Here is a 20,146-nt window from a genome sequence, read left to right as displayed (position 1 = left end):
ACAGAACCTAAATAGTAGGTATATATAAAGATTATTAAGTATTCAAGCCCAAATTTAGCCTAGGAGGGAATTACACTGAAACTATTTGTAAGTTTTTCCTTTTATTTGGCTGTAAATATGTCAATGGTAGCATTCTGGATTCGACTTCCTTCATAAGTATCATCCCAGCTTCAGGTCATCTTCATCATCCTTCATCCTTACCTGCTGGTGTGTAGGCGAAGGAGGCCGTGTAGTGGCTCAGCTCCTTCCTCTTCTTGCGGCGGCAGTAGATCCAGACACTGAAACCCATCAGGATGACCCAGCAGGCTCCTCCGATGCCTGCGATGAACGCCGGCTGCTTGACCACATCTGTAATCTGTTCAGCTAGACTCACGCTGCTCTCCTCACCACCATTGGTCTTGTCACCACTGCCTCCGCTTCCACCTGCTAATGAGGGCTGTTCAGCTGGCAGCTCTACAGGAGAAAAACAAGACAAAAGATTACTGAACTATTTTATTTTTGGCTGGTTTGTTTAGTTTTCATATTCCAAAAAATAGCAATCAGTAAACCGTGTGTCTTTAATAAAGTGAAACTAAACTAAACTATTAACCGTGGACATAATTACCTCTTTCCTGAATAAACCTGAAGCAGGTGATGATGACATAACCTGAGATGTAACATTAATTAGCATCTTCTAATAACAAGTTTTTGGATGTTTTAGGTATGTGATTGCTGGAGCCACACTATGGACTTCAATATTTTCCTGCGTCCTCTGGGATTAGTGTCTACTTAATTCATCTACTTTCGCACCTTGGCCCACTTTTTATTCTCATTATTTTTGTGGACTCACTGATGAGGACGGGCACCGGCTGACTGCGAGTGCCAATCCCGGCGCTAGTCACTGCTGCCACCTCCACTTGGTAAAGCACTCCGGGCATCAGGCCCTTCAGCAACGTGGACAACGTGTTTCCATCCACTGTCTTGTTACTGTAGTATCGGGTCTGGTTGTCACCACCAGTGCTCATGCACCAAACCTGTTTGCATACAGAAAAATTTGCCATTAACTTTTTTTTAAATACTTCACATTTTAATTCAAAGATAAACTAGTTAACTACTGTCCTTTTTTGCTTAAAACTACATCAGAGTCAAATATTTTTCATATACCACCTTCGAGCTTCTATATGTAAAGTTTTCTTTCCCCATTTATCCTGACTGAAGAAAACATCATACTCACAAACCACCAATTACCCGCTGTTTCCTTTTTATCTATATCTTATGGGATTAGCAGTGATTTCATAAGAGAACCGCCTTAACATTTGGGTCAGTGAATACACATTTTGTGTGTAAGGCACTACTTACATGTCAGCTATGATGTTTTCTTGTGTGAAGTGTGAAGGCAGTGAACGGAGAGTGGTTACTACACATTGCAGAGCTTCTCCTGGGTAGTCACAGTGCTGCCCCCACTAAAGCTTTATTTAATTCAATTCAGTTCAATTTTATTTATTTCTATAGCACTAAATCACAGCAGTCACTTCAAGGCACTTTGAGTGTGAGACTTGTGACTTGACTAGGCTGAGGTTTGTTTACCCTGTACTCCTGGATGATGCCATTTTGCGTGTCACTGCGTGGCGGCTCCCAGGAGACACTGATGCTGGAGCTGGAGCTGTTGCCGAGCTTCACTGTTGACACTGTAACAGCTCTGGGAGGGGCACTGGGTACTGTGAGAGGTGGGAGGAACATTTCTCTCATTTCATCAAGATGAGCCGAGTAGTTGAGCGCAGTAAATTATAAACATACACCCATATAGATACATATACATATTAGGACTGGGTATCGTCACTGATTTCTAGAATAGTTTCAATTCCGATTCACAAGGTCCCAAATTGATTCGATCCACGATTCGATTCGATTCAATTCGATTTGAGAGTCAGAAATATTATAATTCAGATCATGCATCAGTACATTTCCATATTTTTATATCTATAACAAGAAAGCTGACACTTGCGAGACTTTATCAAAGGTGTGAGCATCACAGCAGATGCCTTTGTGTCAAAGTAGCTGAGGATAAAACACAGAAAAACATGAAGGCGACTTTCCTGGCCTGGGATTTTATAAAAATATTCTGCAGTACATCAAAAACGAAAGAAAACCATTAATCAACATATGAACGTTACCTGATGCTGCTGAAGTGAAGCAGAGCAAAGTTACAGCGGTTTTATTAGAGACACGGCTAAGCGTTATGCAATTTTGCATAATTTTAAAAAGTTTAAATTTGTTCAGTAGCCTACTGAACAGTAGAAATGAGGTTTTCTTTTCGGAAGTAAAAGGAAAAAAAAACAGCGGCCGACAGCGCTGTAAACAACGGTAGACTTGTGCGTAATAAGCAAGCGAATAATGCAGAAAACAGATTTTTAGATGGGAAACTGTTCTTGAAGTACAGAGAGAGAGAGAGAGAGAGAGAGCTCTGCATGAAGTGTGATTTTATCGTGGTGGAAGCAAAACAGTGAAAGTCAGAGGGAATTCATGACGATGTTTTTGTAAAGCGTAGTTTGGATCTTCTTTTGCTGCTGGTTCGGTCAATATTGTTTGGAGAGAGATCAAACTAACAGTTTCAGAATCAGCGCAAAAAGGACGTAAACACAAAGCGCAGACCCGCCGAAACATCAGAGTCAGCGAGCCATCGGCTTTCAGCCGTCAGGTGAGAAAGGCGACATCTCACTGATTCTGATCCGCTGGCGGGTCCGCGCTTTGTTTTTATGTCTTTGTGCAGAATCTGTGTACCTGCTCTCATTTACTGTTTTAGTTGTTTGGTGGTTGTTGAAATTTTGTGAGGTTTAACCTAATTTATATTAAAAAAATCGATTCAGGATTTTAATGAATTGATATCATGTTATCCAAGCTAGAATCGATTTTAATCGATAAATCGATAATCAAAACCCACCCCTAATACATATGTATATGTATACAAAATAGAGCAGATATACAGGATGGAAATACAACCTGCGCTTGAAAAGGAGTGGGAAAAAATAACACTTGTGTGCTCCTAACCCCTTCACATATTTATAGCTCAGTCATTATTAACAAATACATAAAGTAATAAAAGAGAAGACACATGTATATAAGTTAATGATGTTCCTTATTCAGGCAGGTCAATCCATAAGTGCTCATGGCACATACGCCTCCTTCCTTGTGTTTTACTCTGGAGTTTGGATCAACCAATATAAACCCCTGGCTGCCAAAACTGCAGCACACAAATTTAATGAAAACAGTGATCAGTATAGATGAACTTAAATTCCAGAGGATATAAAATTAACCTCAAAATTAGATAACATAACGGAGATTCATGTGGTGTCATACAGGCTAATGAAAAAGGCCCTGCAGTGTCACAGAAAACCAAGCCCAGTTTATTAGAAACACTTTTCTTTGAAGATTTCTTGATTACAGACTCATTTCTTCATTTACCAGACTTATTACCTTCTTCTGGGGTCCGGACTAGCAACGTTCTGCTATCTTTGCCCTGGAATTCATCAAAGTAGGGACGGATCTTTATCTCGTACTCAGTTCCTTTGAGTAAGCCGGTGAGGACGGTGCTGCGCTCCGAGGGGGAATTGATGTCCTGGAGGAGCCACATTCCTCCGCTGGGCCGGTAGGACAGACGGTAGCCCTGGACGTACTGAGACTGACGGTCGACCTGGAAAAAATTGAGGTCCGCATTGGGGGAAGATGAGAGAAGATGACGGAACGGCGAGATGGAGAGGAAATGGAAGATTATTTTTCTCTCTTTGCTAACCCCAAATGAACACTTGTTCCCCAAAAAGCAGGGAAATATGTGCCACTCACGTTCCAGGATACTCTAATGGAAGCTGCTGTTAGCATCACGGGGTCCTGAAGCTGAACAGCCACCTCTCCCAGCTCCCTCTGCACTTGCTTGTGGTCCACTCCCTGACCTGTAGGGCTCACATCTGAGGGAAAACACACACATAGAGTGATGCTGTCAGCGCATTAACACACAGTCACTGTTTCTAACAACTCCAGGTGTGAGTCTTGCTGTATTTGGTGAAAGGGGGGGTGCAGGCTGACCTTGTGTTCTGACGGGCTCAGAGATGGGGCTTGGGTCACTCAGGCCGTAGGTGTTGACAGCACGGACGATGAACAGGTAGACTGTGTTGGGAAGAAGGCCGGTGATGGTGTGTGTCTCCATTTTAACCATGTCAGCTACAGTCTGCCATGTGCTCCCTGCTGATTGGCTGTAAAAGTACAGAAGATGAAAAAAAGTCAGATAAGCAGTGTGATATTTAGTGGCAGTATATTATTATAATCAAGAAAATGTACTCAAACTACCTAGTAGAGATGTGCACGACTAGTTGACTAGATGACTAACTGTTGCTTCTGTTGATGGTTGGTACCAGATGTACTAGTCATTTATGCTTAACATTTTAAATGATGCCCAATGTCGATAAATTGTTGCGTCCCAAATGTTACGCAGCCATCTGCGACCAGCTGCCATGGAGCTACAGCCCTGGTATTGTTGTAGAAAACCTCCATAACTCAATTAATCTAGCTCTGATCTTTTTGTTAAGCCTATTATTGTTAGTTATTTTGAAAGCAGAGGAATAAGATCAAGTAGCGGAAATGAGCTTTCTCCGAAGGGTGGATGGGCTCTCCATTAGCGATAAGATGAGGAGCTGAGTCATTTGGGGGGGATGGATGATTTATTGTTTTGTTATTGTTTTAGATTTGGACTTTTATTGAGGTAAAACTTGTTACGAACTGTAGAACAATGTGTATCATTCATAATGCATGGTTTTTCTGCTTCTTCATTGTCTGCTTGGTGTATAACATGCAATGTTCATAATGCACAAGATGCCACAAAGTTGAGCAGCAAAGTGTGATTAATGATTGAGGAATGTGATTTATGGTTCAATATTTTCCTTATTTAGACACTTTTTGACATTGTCCATTAAACTTTTGTCAAATCTAACTTGATATTTGTCTCTTAGTTTTGACTACACAGTTACTCTCATTTTTTTCCTCCTTAAGTCGACAAAATTAGTCACTAGGAACATCCCTAATAACTAGTAATTTAACCTCTTAAGCCCCAAGCCTACCTGATCTCCTGCCTTTTGCCCCTGTATCAGGGGGCGTTGGGGCTTAAGAGGTTAATTCAATGTTATTTAGACAGCTCCAAATCACAACAGTCGCCTCAAGGTGCTTTATATTGTAAGGTAGACCCTACAATAATACATACAGAGAAAAACCCAACAATCATATGACCCCCTATGAGCAAGCGAATGCCCCAGCAGCCTACACCTATTGCAGCATAACTAAGGGAGGATTCAGGGTCACCTGATCCAGCCCTAACTATATGCTTTAGCAAAAATGAAAGTTTGAAGCTTAATCTTAAAAGTAGAGATAGTTTCTGTCTCCCGAATCCAAACAGAAGAGGGGCCTGAAAACTGAAGGCCTCCTATAGTATAATTAGCTTGCATGTGCCTACTCCTCTTTGTCTCTCAGCATGACTACTCCAAAACTTCCAAACTGAACTGAATGAAAGCTCCACCTGAAAAGTGGAGCAGAGAAAATGAAGAATCTCACGACGCTGATGTGAAGATTCTTGTGAACTTGTGAAATACGTCAGTGACCTTGGCAGATGATACACTCTCTTAGTGCCCGTCCAGTTATTCATGCAATAATTTTTTTGAAGAGGCTGCAATTAAAGATTATTCTGCAACCTAATTCATCTGCTGATTATTTTCTGCTTTGTTGACAAATATCCAGGAAATAAAGACCACCAGAGTCTAACCAAAAGATTAAGAAAACAAAACTAAATCATTAATAAAATCAATCATCAATTAAAAAGGGATTTTTTTTACCCACTTGTTCCACTTACTTGCTCACTTACAAAGAAATGATCAGTCTCTAACTTTTACAGTAGTTTTTTTTTTCATTAATTGAGAAAATATCAACTAAAATCCAGGAAAAACACATTATTCCCATATTTCTCCTACAATATGAACTGAACTACAACAACAGGTAAAATAAACAACTGCTGTAAACTGATGACTAATATTCGATTGAATTATTGTATTGCATAGCATTTTCCACCATCTTAGACAGTGGCTAACAGTAGCTTAACCTTCATATTATTTTCACTATATGAACAATTTCTATATCTTCTCTAACATGCTTTTTAATGTTACCGTGAGTAATTCATATTACTCAGTCATATTGTAAATCTCCTCATAATATGTTTGAAACCAAAACAGCAAATATGTAGGTCTTATCAACAAGAAGGCAGAGTGACAAGCAGCTTCAAGCTGCTTTGTAATACCGACTTGATGTGAAACTTCATAATTAACCAATGCATGGGAAGCTCTCTGGGCAAGAGCATGATCTATTTTTTGTTTCCTCTAATATTCAATTCAGTTTTATTTATATAGTGCCAACTCACAACAACAGTCGCCTCGAGGTGCTGATATTATTTATGAAACAATAGCAGATGTAAGCTGAAGTTTTGCAGCTCACACAACTTTGTGCTTGAAAGATCTTCTCCCAGTGATACTATTTGTTGTCCTGATGAATAATGTAATTGGGCTTGCAAGAAGGCACAGCTGCTGACATAAAATGAGGGCATGTTGTTGGCCTTGTGGCACTGCCCCAGACAGATGCATTATTCCACCACCGCCAACCACAATCCCTCCTCCTGCTGCCTTTCTCTGTTCCTCTGTGAATTTACCATCACCTTGGCAGAGAGGCAGTCACAAAGGCCTCCTCCACCATGAACTACCTTTATGCTGAATTCTAACAATTAGACCAACGGGGAAGTGGCTCTAAAATACTGTGTGTGTGTGTGTGTGTGTGTGTGTGTGTGTGTGTGTGTGTGTGTGTGTGTGTGTGTGTGTGTGTGTGTGTGTGTGTATTCATATCTTTGTGGGGACCAAACATTGGAAGTTTACTATACTTGTGGGCACCAACAGCCCTTACAGAGACCAAAATCCCAGTCCTCACAAGTTTGAAGGCATTTTTGAGACTCAAAATGTGGTTTTAGTCTCAGGGTTACAGTTTGGTTATGGTTAGGTTTAGGGTTAGGAATTCATTTTTGATGGTTAGGGTAAGCAGCTAGGGAAAGCATTATGTCAATGAGATGTCCCCACAAGGATATGAATACACACACATGTGTGTGTGTGTGTCTGGATGTGTGTGTGGCGTGTGTTTGTGTGTGTGTGCGTGTGCGTATGTGAGCACAACACCCTGAGTACTGGCTTCAAGGCAACTTTATGGTGGAAGAGAGTTCACACAGGTGTACAGAAGACAAAATCGATACAGCATCAGCAGGAAAATGGAAAGTGTGCCTTTGTGCATTAAATAAACCCTATTACATACCACATATGGCATAAGCAGACATATTAGTGCTCCTACAAACAAGCCTTATACCTCAGGCAAGGAAATGTTATTGTAAACATCCCTGTGGTCCCCTCCAGCTGTTTTAGAGAAAATCAGTTTGCTTTATTCTGAAATGTTCAGGCGTTGCCATGGGACACAGTGGACGTCTGGATCTGATTAAGCGCTGCCGGTGTCCCCATCTTTATCAAATTGGCAGGACATATCTCATTTGCCTATCTTCATCTAGAGGCTTCCTTCCGAACCACCCGCCCTGTTTAGCTAAATCTATTCTGGGTCTAATTAATCCAAGGCTGACCTCTGCTCAGGTGAAGATACCTGTAGGGTTCTGTGGAGGCCCACTCAGATTTAGATAAGCCACAAGAGAAAAGACAATATTATTTTAGGTTGTTAAGGTGTCAAGGTGTTTTTTAGCGACTTATCAGCAACTTGTCATCAAATTAATAATATTATTATTTCCAGATTATTACTCAGTATAAGTTGGAGTCACATTAAAGAAACTGTGGCTAGTATTTAGTATTTTTTGGTTCCAAAAGGAGCACGGCTTCTGCAGAAAAAAATCCTAAAACTGTTAAATAAAGAAGACAAATGTAAATGCACTTGTACTTATATAGCACTTTTCTACTGTAACTGAGCACTCAAAGCATTTTTTAATTTCAAACTTCATTCACACAAACACAATGATAAAAACGCTCTTTTCTGAAATTCACACACTCACTGATTGATGCGTCGGGGCCTACTTGAGATTCAGTATCTTACACAAGTATACTTCGCTATACAGAGCCAGGTATCAAACCACCAACCTTCTGATTGGTAGATAACCCACTCTACATCCAGACACACAACCACAGGTGAGAAGTGCAAAAAGTATAAGAGAAATGAAGAGCTCTGGATTAACATAGCAATGTCAACTTACCTGAAGGCCTCAATGATGTAGGAGGTGACAGCGGCTCCTCCCTCATGGGCATTGGGTTGCCAGGTCAGAGAAACACTGTTCTTGGACACATCCGTGACTATGGGCTTATGTGGCGGGCCTGGTAGCTGGAAGGGTTCAGTGGCCTGAGCTACCGACACGTCTGCGCTCTCTGAATGGAAAGGGAAGCAAACAGGAAGGAGGAGTAGCAGGAAAGGTGAAAGAGAATAGTGCACATTTAATTATAACAGCTGGCTTTAGTACTACTGTTTCATTACGTCCTCTCTGTAGTCCCACTAATGTTGACTGAGCATTAGCATCCTCATCGCCGCAGGTGGAGCTCCTCACTTCTAACAGACTTTGTGATTTTGCTGTTACACCCGAGCCAACTGTTCTGACACTAATAGTCAAATAACAGACTTAGGTGTTATCAGAGTAGCTTGTTAAGTCGTTAAAGGCTTCATTTAATGTCATATAAACAAATCTTTTACTGCTTGAAATATTTTATGTGCTAATGCCTGCTCCACTGCAGAGAAAGTAAAAAGGGCAGAGCCACACAAAGCACTTAAATAAATGGGGTGTTTTAAGACAGATGATATCTCACATTTGCACCCCAAATTTGGTCATCAGCATATTCTCACCTTTGCTTTACCTCTCTTGTCCTTTCTCTTCACCCCAGGATTCACATGCATACAATTACTGACATTTAGATTTGCAGTTGGCTCAGGAACAGCAGGGGCTAAGTGCTTTAATTAGACCCAGCTACTTGTTTCATTTAAGCAATTACACAGACATGAGGAACACTACCTACACTCTGGCTTTTTACAGTGAAGTCACACATCCTACACTCAGTCACAGCTGATGAATTTTAAGTTGCCCACATTTAATAAGGAGACATTTAACAAGTGACAATCAGCATTACTTTTTTAAACAGCACTTCATATACATGGACATTTTCTTTCTCGTCACATGTAGCATCTCTGTGTTATATGCAGACACTTCATAGAGCTTCCATTTGCATGTATTTAAATCACACAGAGACAATTTACCTTTGACTGTGAGCACTCCACTCCAACTCGTCTCTCCGCTGGAGCTGCTAGCCAGGCAGGTGTAAACCCCAGAGTCTGTTTCCTGGCAACAGTAAAACGTGTATCATTAGTTTATTGTGCATGCGTGTGTGTGATACTGTGGTAATGCACCCATTACCAGTGATTGAGACTAAATGTCATATCTCTCCAACCAGATTGTTTGCAGAGAGAGTGCTGAGCAGTTGGAAGTTGGTGTGGATGCAAAGCTTTTGGAGCAGGGAGATTTTATTAATGCAAAGCCAACCAGGTAACTATACCTTCAATGTACTTTCACAGTACAGAAAAATGTGCTTATTACTGTCAACTTGTAGCATCATGCAGCTCCCATTTGTGGCTATATGTCTAAGAAAGATGAACCTTCTTTTAGCTTTGTGTATATTCATCCCTAAAGACCTTTTGAAAAGTAGAATATAGAAAATTGCTACCTTCATCAATCTGCCGTACAGGTGGCTTTCTCTCATTCAGACCTGGGCCACTTAGTGCCACTCTTGTTTTTATTCAGGAACCAAGAGGAACATTGGAAACCTTTCGCCCCATGTTGCTGACTCATTGTGCTTGGACAAGCTGTTGTGGTGTACCAACATAAAAGGAGATATGAAATATACTTAAATAAACTTATCTGAAGGCACTGTTTTCAAATTCCTGGCTCTCCGCCTTTATATTACTATAAGGCTAAACTAGTTTAGTTCAACATTAGTTTATATTAGTGTTGCCACAGAACAATCTGTCATCAAAGACCTAAGAAATACTAAAATGTGATTCATCCACTATTAAGAACAACTATAAAAAGCATCTAAGTCTGTTTTCAGCTACAGTCTCATTCTGGCAGAGACAGCCTGGAGGCTAGCTTTACCCATGTGTTGTCTGTTACACTGGCTAATGATACCCAAGGCCAAGGCTGCCATTCTAGCAGACGTGCCACAGCACGTTTCCAAAGAAAGCCATACTAAACTACCCAGAGCAGATGAAGAGGGCAGCAAGTGAGACACAATAAAAGCGCAGAAAAATAAATGAAGTTTCAAAATAAAACACAGCATGCCCATTAAACATGCCACTTCATTATGTTTTAGAGCAGCACCAGCACGTCCTCAAAAGTCTGCAGATGCCTCGAGTCTTTAGAGGAAGCTTCTGCCCTTTGACCAACATTCATACTAATGATGTGTTGAAAATCCAACACGATTGTTACTGTAAGTGAGACAGCCGTTACAACTTTTCCAAAATTAAGAGTACTGAGTGAGTCATAACACCAACACATTCATATGTCATGAGATTCTTGGAAGAACGCTCATGTCTGAATGCTGTGATTCTTTTAATGACATCTACTTCTGACAGCAGCACAGAGTCACTGGTGTGCTGATTGATGGAACAACTCACAGATGAAGTTTAAAGGCACATGGGCCACATGGTAATTCAGATGGAGTTCATTAGTATTGTTTAGACCTATAGTGACATCCTACAAGATTTATCATCTACAGTTCAATACCTTAAAAAAATCACATTTCTGTTAAGACACTTGAAATAATATTTACAATGTGTTTATCTTGTTCTGCTTTTATTCGTCATAACAGTATATTAAAAATCTGTTTCTCCCAGGAATCACTTACACATGACAATCTCCATTCTGATTAGGCTACCTCAACATAACATCTGTTTTAATTAACTTCTACTTCAGAGATGTTGTCAAATGCAGTTATTTTATTTTCCTCCATAAATGATAGAATCTCAGTGGACCTATCTGAAGTCAAAGCTAAAGTCAAGCTGGTGGCTTTTATGTTTCTCATCTAAGGAGGAGAGTTAAAGCAAAGGATCAAAGGACAGAATTTTAATGACCAGCTAGAGGTCTAGAAATGTCTGAGGCACCAGTCTTTTTACTCAACAGCTACTTAGCATTCTGGACAGGCTATGAGCAGATGTAATTAAGAAGTGTGTGATAAATGTGCCTGTGTGTACGAGTGTGTATATAGCTGAATACTATTAAGTTTTTGGAAAAGCAAGCCAAAAGCTAGGTGGGCTGTGAAATTGCTTACAAGAAGGAGCTGCTAGGGGGTCTTTCACTGTGACACTAAAGGTAGCAGCAGTTTGCAAGAGCAGTGCCTCTAAACATGCTTTTTAATTACTTAAACTTTATCCCTTCAGGTTGACCACTTATTCATTTCATTCATTCTGTTAAAAATCATCTCATGTTCAGTGTTAGTGTTAAACCATCAAGAAAGGGGTGGGAACATTTACTGTGTGTGAGCCATAACATACTGAGATGTGTACTTAAGTAAATGGAGCACCCACCACTTGGCTAATCAAATAGCATACAAGCTGGTAAATAACACAAAGTCCTTCTAGATCAGAGGAATCTACATCACCAGGTGTCTTAAATTTCCTGTTAGCTCTGACACCAGGATAGGTCTGTAGCACACTACTGATGTGAATTGATTGGTGTAAGTAATAATATACTTTTGCAGTACTAGCAACTATTAAACCTATATATAAAAAAAGCATAAAAGCATGTTTCTCCGACTCTGTTTTCATCATAAAACCTACGACACAGAGCAAACACACAGCTCCAAAAAAAAAATAAATGTCTTATTGATGTTGTTGTAGTTGTTACTGTGCCAAATTCCAGCTGGCTATTAGGTCATGTTAGCGCTCCTATTGGTGAAGAAAGAGTGCTTATAATGTCAGGGCTTCTTGGGCTGCAACCTCAGAAGGCAACTACCCTCTGCTCCCTTGAACTCCTTGGTGATTGTTACTGTATTGATGGGAAAGAGGTAATACGTGCTTTTATGTGAGAAAATATGTCAAACAAACTATTTGCATTAACACACATTTAAAACTCCATGTGTCACACCTCAGTTTGCAATAAATGATGAAGACAAAAGACTGTGGTTAATTTATGTTATGCCTACGAGGCCTCCTGGCTCTATACATAATTATTTCCAGCTCTGTGTGTGTGGTTGCAGTTAGTTTTTCAGCTGCTTGCTGTGAGATGTTCCAGTAGTTCATCAATTTACATGGCAACTGATAAATCCACTGCAAACACAATCAGTCTTCCCTTACTCACTTATTCTGCCACATCAGCCCATTTTACTTGCAATGAAAACCTTTCACATTATGCAGAAGATGTGGACAGCAGAACCTCTCACACCTAATGCCTCGCTGATCACTGTGCACACGCTCAGTCCCTCTCCCCTCCTGCTCAGGGTGACTCATCTCTCCTCTTTCTAGAGGCCCTGACCTTGAGTTGACCTGTAGGCCGGCTTGTGCGTCTGTCTGAGGGGGAAAAGGGGGCCCCCAGATGGTAGCATTTGATCGGTGGATAGGGACTCCGCACAGAGGGTGGGTGGGGTAAATAGCTGGGACACCTGACTATTAATCAAGGCTGGCAGCTTTGGGCAAGCGCGCAAAACACATTTCTAAAAAATGTATGAGGCAAGAGGAGAGCAGAAGGGAGGAGCGCCAATCCTAAAGAAGACACATGTCAGTGTTTATTTTTTATGCTTTAAATAGCACATATTTGATCTTTGAGATATTTTTTAATACAATCTGCAGAAATAATCTGGCAGTCCTACAGAGCAATGTGAACATTGGTGCCCTTTTCATTTACCCTCCACCTGCACCCCATCCCAAAAGCACCAGCATGAACATCCTGCACATCAGCAGCCAGAAGGGTGATAATGATGTCAGAGCCTATTTTTGGGTGTGTGCAGAAGGAAAATCTGATTATCAACTATAACGCGTGTATGCCGGGATTTAAAGTCAACATAGGAATTTGATTTCCTGCTTTAATCTGATTACTCCCAGAAATCTGTTTAGCTGTGTCCATGTAGTCCTTCTCACACTCCCCAGGCTTTGTTGGCCTTCACCTGTTTCGCTTCCTTATTTATCTAACATTAGTAGCCCCTATAACGTACCCCACGGCCTGCTACGATTTAGCAGCGCCATACACACACACATACACGTCCCGTCTGGCCTGGGAGTCTTGGCACCAAAGTGACGGACAACGATAGAGTGTGTCTGGCAGAGATCCCAGGATAATGGCATCTCCTCATTGCCAGGGTACAAGGAACAAACAGACCATCTGTCCTACTCCAGGGGCACAGAGGAAATTGACTTATTTATACTGAGTTAAATGTCTGATTTCATTGTTTGTCCATTATAAAGGTTATGCTTATTTTGGTATTTAACATGTTTAGACTTTAGAGCTAATTCATAGAAGAGCTTTTTAAAATGAGCATTATGAATCTTTTAAACTACCCCAGGTTTAACAATTGTCAGTGTAGATGGCAACAAAAAAAAATCAATCACTGAAAAAGCATTGTAAACATTTGCCTTTACCTATTTTAATATATATTATTAAGAAAAAGAAAATCTGTTTCTTAGCAACTTCTTTTCATTGCTTTGACACATTGTCCACAGCCAATCCTTGTATAATAAAAAATATCACCAACAACAAAGCAGTTTAGTCCCATTATCTAAAACATCTTGATGCATGCTCAATCATCCAGGTAAGTAAATCCCCAAAGTTTGATTCTCTTCATCTGGACGTAGCATTTTCAGTGGGAGAAACGTTTTCTCACTCATCCAGGTGACTTCTATGGTCATGAGAATTTGCATATTAATGATGAAGGAAATGACCTCCCAGCCCATTGTTCCTTCAGTGGGCTGGTTTCAGTCATTATGCAAATGTACTGTTTATAAGATTGGGGAAACCTGCAGTCAGCTGAGACTGAAGAAGTCACTTGGATGAGTGACGAAACGTTTCTCCCACTGAAAACGCTGCGTCCAGATGAAGAGAATCAAACTTTGGGGATTATCTAAAAGACTTTATTTGAATTGAATCTCTTATAATCCTATGCCATGGGTCAAATGGATGTTTAACCACAGTGTGTGTCGCTTGGTTAGCCTACATGAGAAGACTTATAGCTGAGTCCCCTGAGATATATAGTGGCAGGTGCTGCAGCACCCAGAGCTGATATGTCCCCTGTTCTGTTTTTCATCATCATCATCATCATCATCGTCGTCGTCATCAGTAACAAGTTCCTTTCAAAACGACTACATTTCATTTATGGGACATTTAATGGAACTGGACTATGTTGATAAAATGTGATGACATTTGTGGCAATGAATGAAATATCTTTATAGCTGATGGATTATCAATGTAGCAATGAAGCTATGATGTAACAAATAGCATTACTTCCTGTCACAATGGCATCTTTTAAACACATTATTAGGCAGCATGTAAATAGAACAGAATGAAAAGTTACTGGGTTTTTCTGAGACACTGAGAGGGAGTATGGCTTAAAGCATGTCAAAAACTCTTGTCGGTGGTTCCAGTATGGGTGTGGGTGGGCACCTACTGAATCCCATCTCACAACGTATGTGATCTGAATGATCTGCTACTAAAATTTTAGTGTCCAATACAAAATGTGTTTTTTTTTTAAATCCAAACTTCAATGTCAAAATAATTATTTTGTCTTTGTATTTGTTGCCGAAATGTCAAGATATCTACTTTCATAAGCAAAAATCCTGGATTAGCGTTAGAGGTTAGGATTACTTAACCATTACTGGGTTAAACATTTACCCAGACCTTTAGTTCGTTACCAAAGACCTATAAAACATATTATATATCAGATCTACATCCTGTTTAGTGACAGCTAGGTTAAATATTCACATGCTGTCATGCTAACATAATCAAAATGAAACAACTTTCTTTTCAATGCACTTTATCGACTCTACAGGTAAATTCTCTACAAATTAATATTATAAGATGACGAGCCTGTGTACTAAATGATAGGATGTTAGTTCAAAGCAGGAGAGCTGCTTGGATGACTGTATTTTGGGATTTTTTCTACCGTCATTACAGCTCAAACCACTTGCCTGTACAGCAACACAGACGATGGATTTCGACATGACTCTTGGTCTTGATTCCTTGTGTTAGTGATGGACTCCACAAAAAAATGTATGACATCACTGACAACGCATCTTCTTAAGTGTATGGAACAACATTTCAAAATGAATAATTTTTATGTGTAATTCTGTGATCTTGTTCCCGCAGTCTTAGGCCATAAATACCATTGGTTTTGATGTTCCAGATCAAAATGAATTGAAGTCTGATGAGAACTTCAACATGCTGTCTGACAGCTTCAAATGAGTTCCAAAGGCTGAGCACTTCCAAGATGGTGCTCTCAGCTGTCAAGACATTTCCTTTTATTCCACCATGACACAAATGCATCTTAAAATGTACTTTAGGCCTCTGAGTCTCAGCTATTTCTGCTTCTATCCTCTCCCTCACCCCTGTTTCTCAGTTTCTAGCCCTCTCTTTTATTCATCCAGTCCTCACTTGTACTGATGCATTGAGGATTTAATTACAAGTCTCAGCGATCGTTAATCATTGAGAACCCACAATCAATTAATGCGCACGCCTCCTCGAGTCTCTTCGAGGCTGCGGTGACCTCAGGTGCTGCTTCGTACCCAGGAGGGAATTCTGGGCAGAATAGATTTCATTAGCATGGAGTAAGACGGCGCTAACGACCGCTAATGGCCTCACACGCTCATTGTCATGTTGATCACACCTCAATGTTCCCCACCTCTCCTCCGCTCATAAAAACTCATCGTCTGAGTCAACCGTAAAATTGTCCTCTGTTTAAATGCTTCATACTTTCCTGGAATTAAAGCTGTTGTTTTATCTCTTGGATTAAGTTTATCTTCTGTAAACTACATCATGTTTGATGTGCTAATACTGATACATGCAGACAGTGGATACATTTTAATGAGTGTGGTGGGATTACAGGGACTATAAAATACACACTGCTGAATGTCATCATAGAAAAGCCGCGAGTTTAAAAAGCAAACGGCTTCGTTAACATGGAATTGGAAAAAAATGAAATGCACTATATTTGCATTGTTATTAAACAGCAAATGAATGTAAGAGTATGAGTCTTATTCCAGTACCTGGAGGTTGGTGATCTGAAAAGTTCCATTTTCCATCAAGCTGATTCGACCATCATTTCCCAGGATCCTTTGGCCATCTTTTTCCCATTGTATGCTGGGCATGGGGTTGCCCATGATGTGACAGTGTAACTGAGCCATGGATCCAGGAGCTAATGTGTGATTGGCTGGTCCTTGGCGGATGATGGGAGGGACCCGGTCTGAAGGTGCTGTAGGAACATAGAACATTCACATAAGGATGGGATTTGAACCAAAGGTGATTACTTCACTGTACTGAAGCATTTGCACCACTACACTTTATCTAGCATAAATGCAAATGATCAAAAGCCTAGAAAGTATTCGAAAGGACGCAAACATCTAAATCATTTTATATGTAATGACACCTAAGATTTTGCTCCCTGGGTAAAATGCTCAATTTAACAGAAGAAAAAGTATTTTTATAGGTCTGTAAAAATAATTTCAGAGGGATTTTTTAAAAGTTAAACACTTGATTTCAAAATGCGGACACAGTTGCTTGACTGACAGGTGAAAGCTTATAAAGCCAGCTAGAACTTAACCTCTTGACCATGTTTGTGGTATTGGTGCCTTCAATTTCACAATTTCCCCTGGTTTTTCTGTGTGATACTTAATATAACCAATAATTAGCGGGTATTTCATCAGGCCAATAGTCTATCAATCCAGTTTATTAATTTATTAACCTAGCTTCACGTCTTGCACCAAAAAACACAATATTATAGCAGTTGAAACTTCAGAAAACAAACTTCATAAACTGTCCCACTGCCTACCATCACGAAAGTAGCAGAAAGTTTATTGTCATTATTCAAAGGATCTTTGTGATCCATCACTGTCTGTCTCTGTGTTCTGCAGAAAGTAGAAATCTACAGATAGTCATGTCTAAGACAATGAGACGGACATATAAGTTTGTTTCAGTGTTCAATAAAACTACTATAATTACTGGTGTTGCAAGCTCTTTATACTTTTACGTGTAGAGGATCTGTGAAAGAACAATCTTTTGACGGATCCTTTCAAAAAGTAAAAATTACTATTCTCAGATGTCCAAATAATTTTGATGCGTTGCCAGACTCGTCCAACAACACACCAAATCAACAAACAACAAATATTACAGAGATTTCAAACAGTATTATTATTATTTACTTGTCAAGAGGTTACTATGACGACATTATTAGTAAATGTTGAGTTTTGGATCTAGAGTCTTTGTTAGATTTGTGGCAATTCGACAAGAAAAAGTTTCCAGAACCACACACAGTACTGCAGTTTAGTAGTAAACTAAGGTGAATCCACACTTTTCATTGGCTTCATCGTCATCACCATTGACACAAGAGACTGGTATAGATCTTCTAAGCAGCAAGACAAACAAACACAACTATTGAAAATTTCCAAAGATGCCATTACATTAAAAATAAAAATTAGATCTAATTTTGCTTTAGATAGCTTAAATTTTTTGCTTAAATTTTTTCCAAGTAATCTGATGTGACATTATATGGGGTTTTTCATCAGAAAGAATCAGAAAGACTTTATTTATCCCCAAGAGGCAATTAAGGCACTGTGAGAATGGTGAAGCAGTTGTTTGCACTATCACCTGACAACATGAGAGTTCCTGGTTTTAGCCTGGCTCTATTCAGAGTCTGTGTGTTCCGATCCTGGGTCATTTGACCCAGCACTTTGAGTTTTATTCTATTTTGATGTTCATCAGCTTATCTAAATTCATTTCTATTTTGCCCGATGTTGCCCTGCCATACTTTATTGCTTATTAGATTCTCCTTGTGTCTTCACCCCTGTGTTTAAGTCTCCCTCGCCCTTCATGTGTTTCATGTCTGCGTGTCCTATGTTGTCAAGCTCGTAATGGCATGTCTGCATCTCATTATGCTTCCCGTTTTATTCTGAAGAGGGCTGGTGTTCCATGTTCGTTGTGTTTGGTTTCACTTCCCCTGTAGTGTCATTATATTTATTCTAATCAGCTGTTTCCCCATGTGTTTCCACTTCCCCTGATCACCTCCTGTGTGCATTTAATCTGTGTTTTCATTCATTCCTTGTCTGTTGGTCTGTTGAGTTCATGTCATGTTTCCATGCCTCCATGTTTCCAGGTTTTCATCATGTTCAGGGTTTTATGTTCTTGGTCTCTTGTGTTTAGCATTTAGTTTCTCACAGTTTAGCTCTAATTAGTTTTGCCTTAGTGTTAATCTGCCTTTTTTTTTGTACCTTTTTCCCCAGCCACAAATAAACGGATCGCCCTTTGTTAAATTATAGATTCGCTCCAAATGTCTGCATTTAGGTCCTCCTCCTCTCTCCACACAGTCTGCCAGTGCAAACTGTGACACCCTATGCCAACATGATTTCTCTGATCTGATAACCTGATAAGCTTTTTGAAAACAGATAAAGTTTGGAATAGTGAATATGCAGGACATTGTCACAGGCTAACACAGAATTATGATTCTCAATAATGGACAATGCATGTTGTCTCTTATTTGATATGAATTCTTTCAAAATAAATGTAACATCAAATATTGTCATTTAAAGGTGACCTTCGACCAGAAGAAAATGCCTCATCAACAGGGTTTGTCTTTGTATATATTACAGTGCCAGCTGTAGGTGATATTTCTCTCTAAGTGAGGTCTACTTTGGTTTCTGACAGCAGTTATAATGAAACCAAAGTCACAGAGAAAAACACACTAAAGTCAAGCGTGTGTAATCTCGGGGTTACAGATGTTCATACTGACCCATGAAACCACATTTTCTCTCATGTGGAATGTAAAGTATCACTATAAGAGAACATTTACTGCCAAAGGCTCTCAGGTTACCTTTCTCTGCTGCTGCTCCACTTCAACATGCAAATCAATGGCACAGATTTGTCTCAGGCAGGAATGTGTGGCTAGAGTGACCTCCTGTCAGTCATGGACCGCTGCATTGCACCGAGTAGTGGCTGAATGAATTTTTATATTGGATTTTAAATGTCTTTACGTAACCATGCAACGTAAGATATTTTCAATAACTTTAAACCAGTTAAAGTATAGATATTATTTAAAGAATATTTAATTGCATAATTTATCTGTTAAATATTTCATGAGTTGGTTTGTTAAAGACAAAATACTGACAAGCATGTACTTTATATCTCCATCTCATCCAGCAATGAAAGCTAAAGTCATTAGATTAGGTTAGATTAGATTATTAGACTCAAATCTCCCTCATCTACGAGGCCACTTTTGGGAATGTGGATGTGTGGCTATGCATGCAGGAAAATTGATTCTCACACCCTTTTGACTCTTTGAAATGAAGACGTGTGCTGAACAGCTTCACTGATTCATTGTCTCAAAATGAGAGATAACAGAAGGTTTTATTGTCAAAGGTGTGGTGAAGGGGAAGAAGCTTACAGGAAGAGGAGATAAAAATGAGCTCACATTTTTATAAATAGTTTGAGTTAAATTTTCCATTGATTTGAGGGTTTGTTTTGGACTGTGTTATTTTTTAAGTCCTCCTTGCCTGTGTGGTTTGTAATGATTATCATCATAATTATATCAGGCTGAGCGTTTCCGTCTTTCACTTCCAGTTGAGTATTTATGGAATTTATTATTAACGTTTAGGTTCTTGTATCTCTTTAGAATTTTTGTTTATCATATTTGGATCTTAGTATTTGGAGCTTTTAGTTGTTGTTAAATTTTAGTTTGACAAGTTGACAGCTGTGCTTGCAGAATTTAATTTTCATTTCCGTTTGTGTTGCTTCCCCACTACTATTGTTATCCAGACTACACTCATGTTATGTTTTCCCCAGCTGCGTCCACTCCCCCTGACTGGCCTCAGTGTGCGT

General features: G+C 39.7%; 1 protein-coding gene across 2 annotated transcripts in view; it reads right to left on the bottom strand.

Moving 5' to 3' along the window:
• The window catches only part of robo3 (roundabout, axon guidance receptor, homolog 3 (Drosophila)), a 161,781-nt gene that overhangs the window by 10,240 nt on the left and 131,395 nt on the right, over nucleotides 1-20,146 (bottom strand). For both annotated transcript variants that reach the window (XM_040012334.1, XM_040012341.1), the window contains 9 exons: nucleotides 16,327-16,532; nucleotides 9,343-9,424; nucleotides 8,297-8,465; nucleotides 4,060-4,226; nucleotides 3,820-3,941; nucleotides 3,454-3,670; nucleotides 1,567-1,697; nucleotides 830-1,013; nucleotides 202-453 (listed from right to left, as the gene is read on the bottom strand). In XM_040012334.1, coding sequence (XP_039868268.1) covers nucleotides 202-453; nucleotides 830-1,013; nucleotides 1,567-1,697; nucleotides 3,454-3,670; nucleotides 3,820-3,941; nucleotides 4,060-4,226; nucleotides 8,297-8,465; nucleotides 9,343-9,424; nucleotides 16,327-16,532 — 1,530 coding nt within the window. The remainder of the gene's footprint in view (nucleotides 1-201; nucleotides 454-829; nucleotides 1,014-1,566; nucleotides 1,698-3,453; nucleotides 3,671-3,819; nucleotides 3,942-4,059; nucleotides 4,227-8,296; nucleotides 8,466-9,342; nucleotides 9,425-16,326; nucleotides 16,533-20,146) is intronic.

Source organism: Simochromis diagramma, unplaced genomic scaffold (genome assembly GCF_900408965.1).
Source record: "Simochromis diagramma unplaced genomic scaffold, fSimDia1.1 OVJJ01000123.1, whole genome shotgun sequence".
Lineage (NCBI taxonomy): Eukaryota > Metazoa > Chordata > Actinopteri > Cichliformes > Cichlidae > Simochromis > Simochromis diagramma.
Note: the sequence above shows the minus strand (reverse complement) of the source record. Positions and strands in the feature narration are given on the sequence as shown.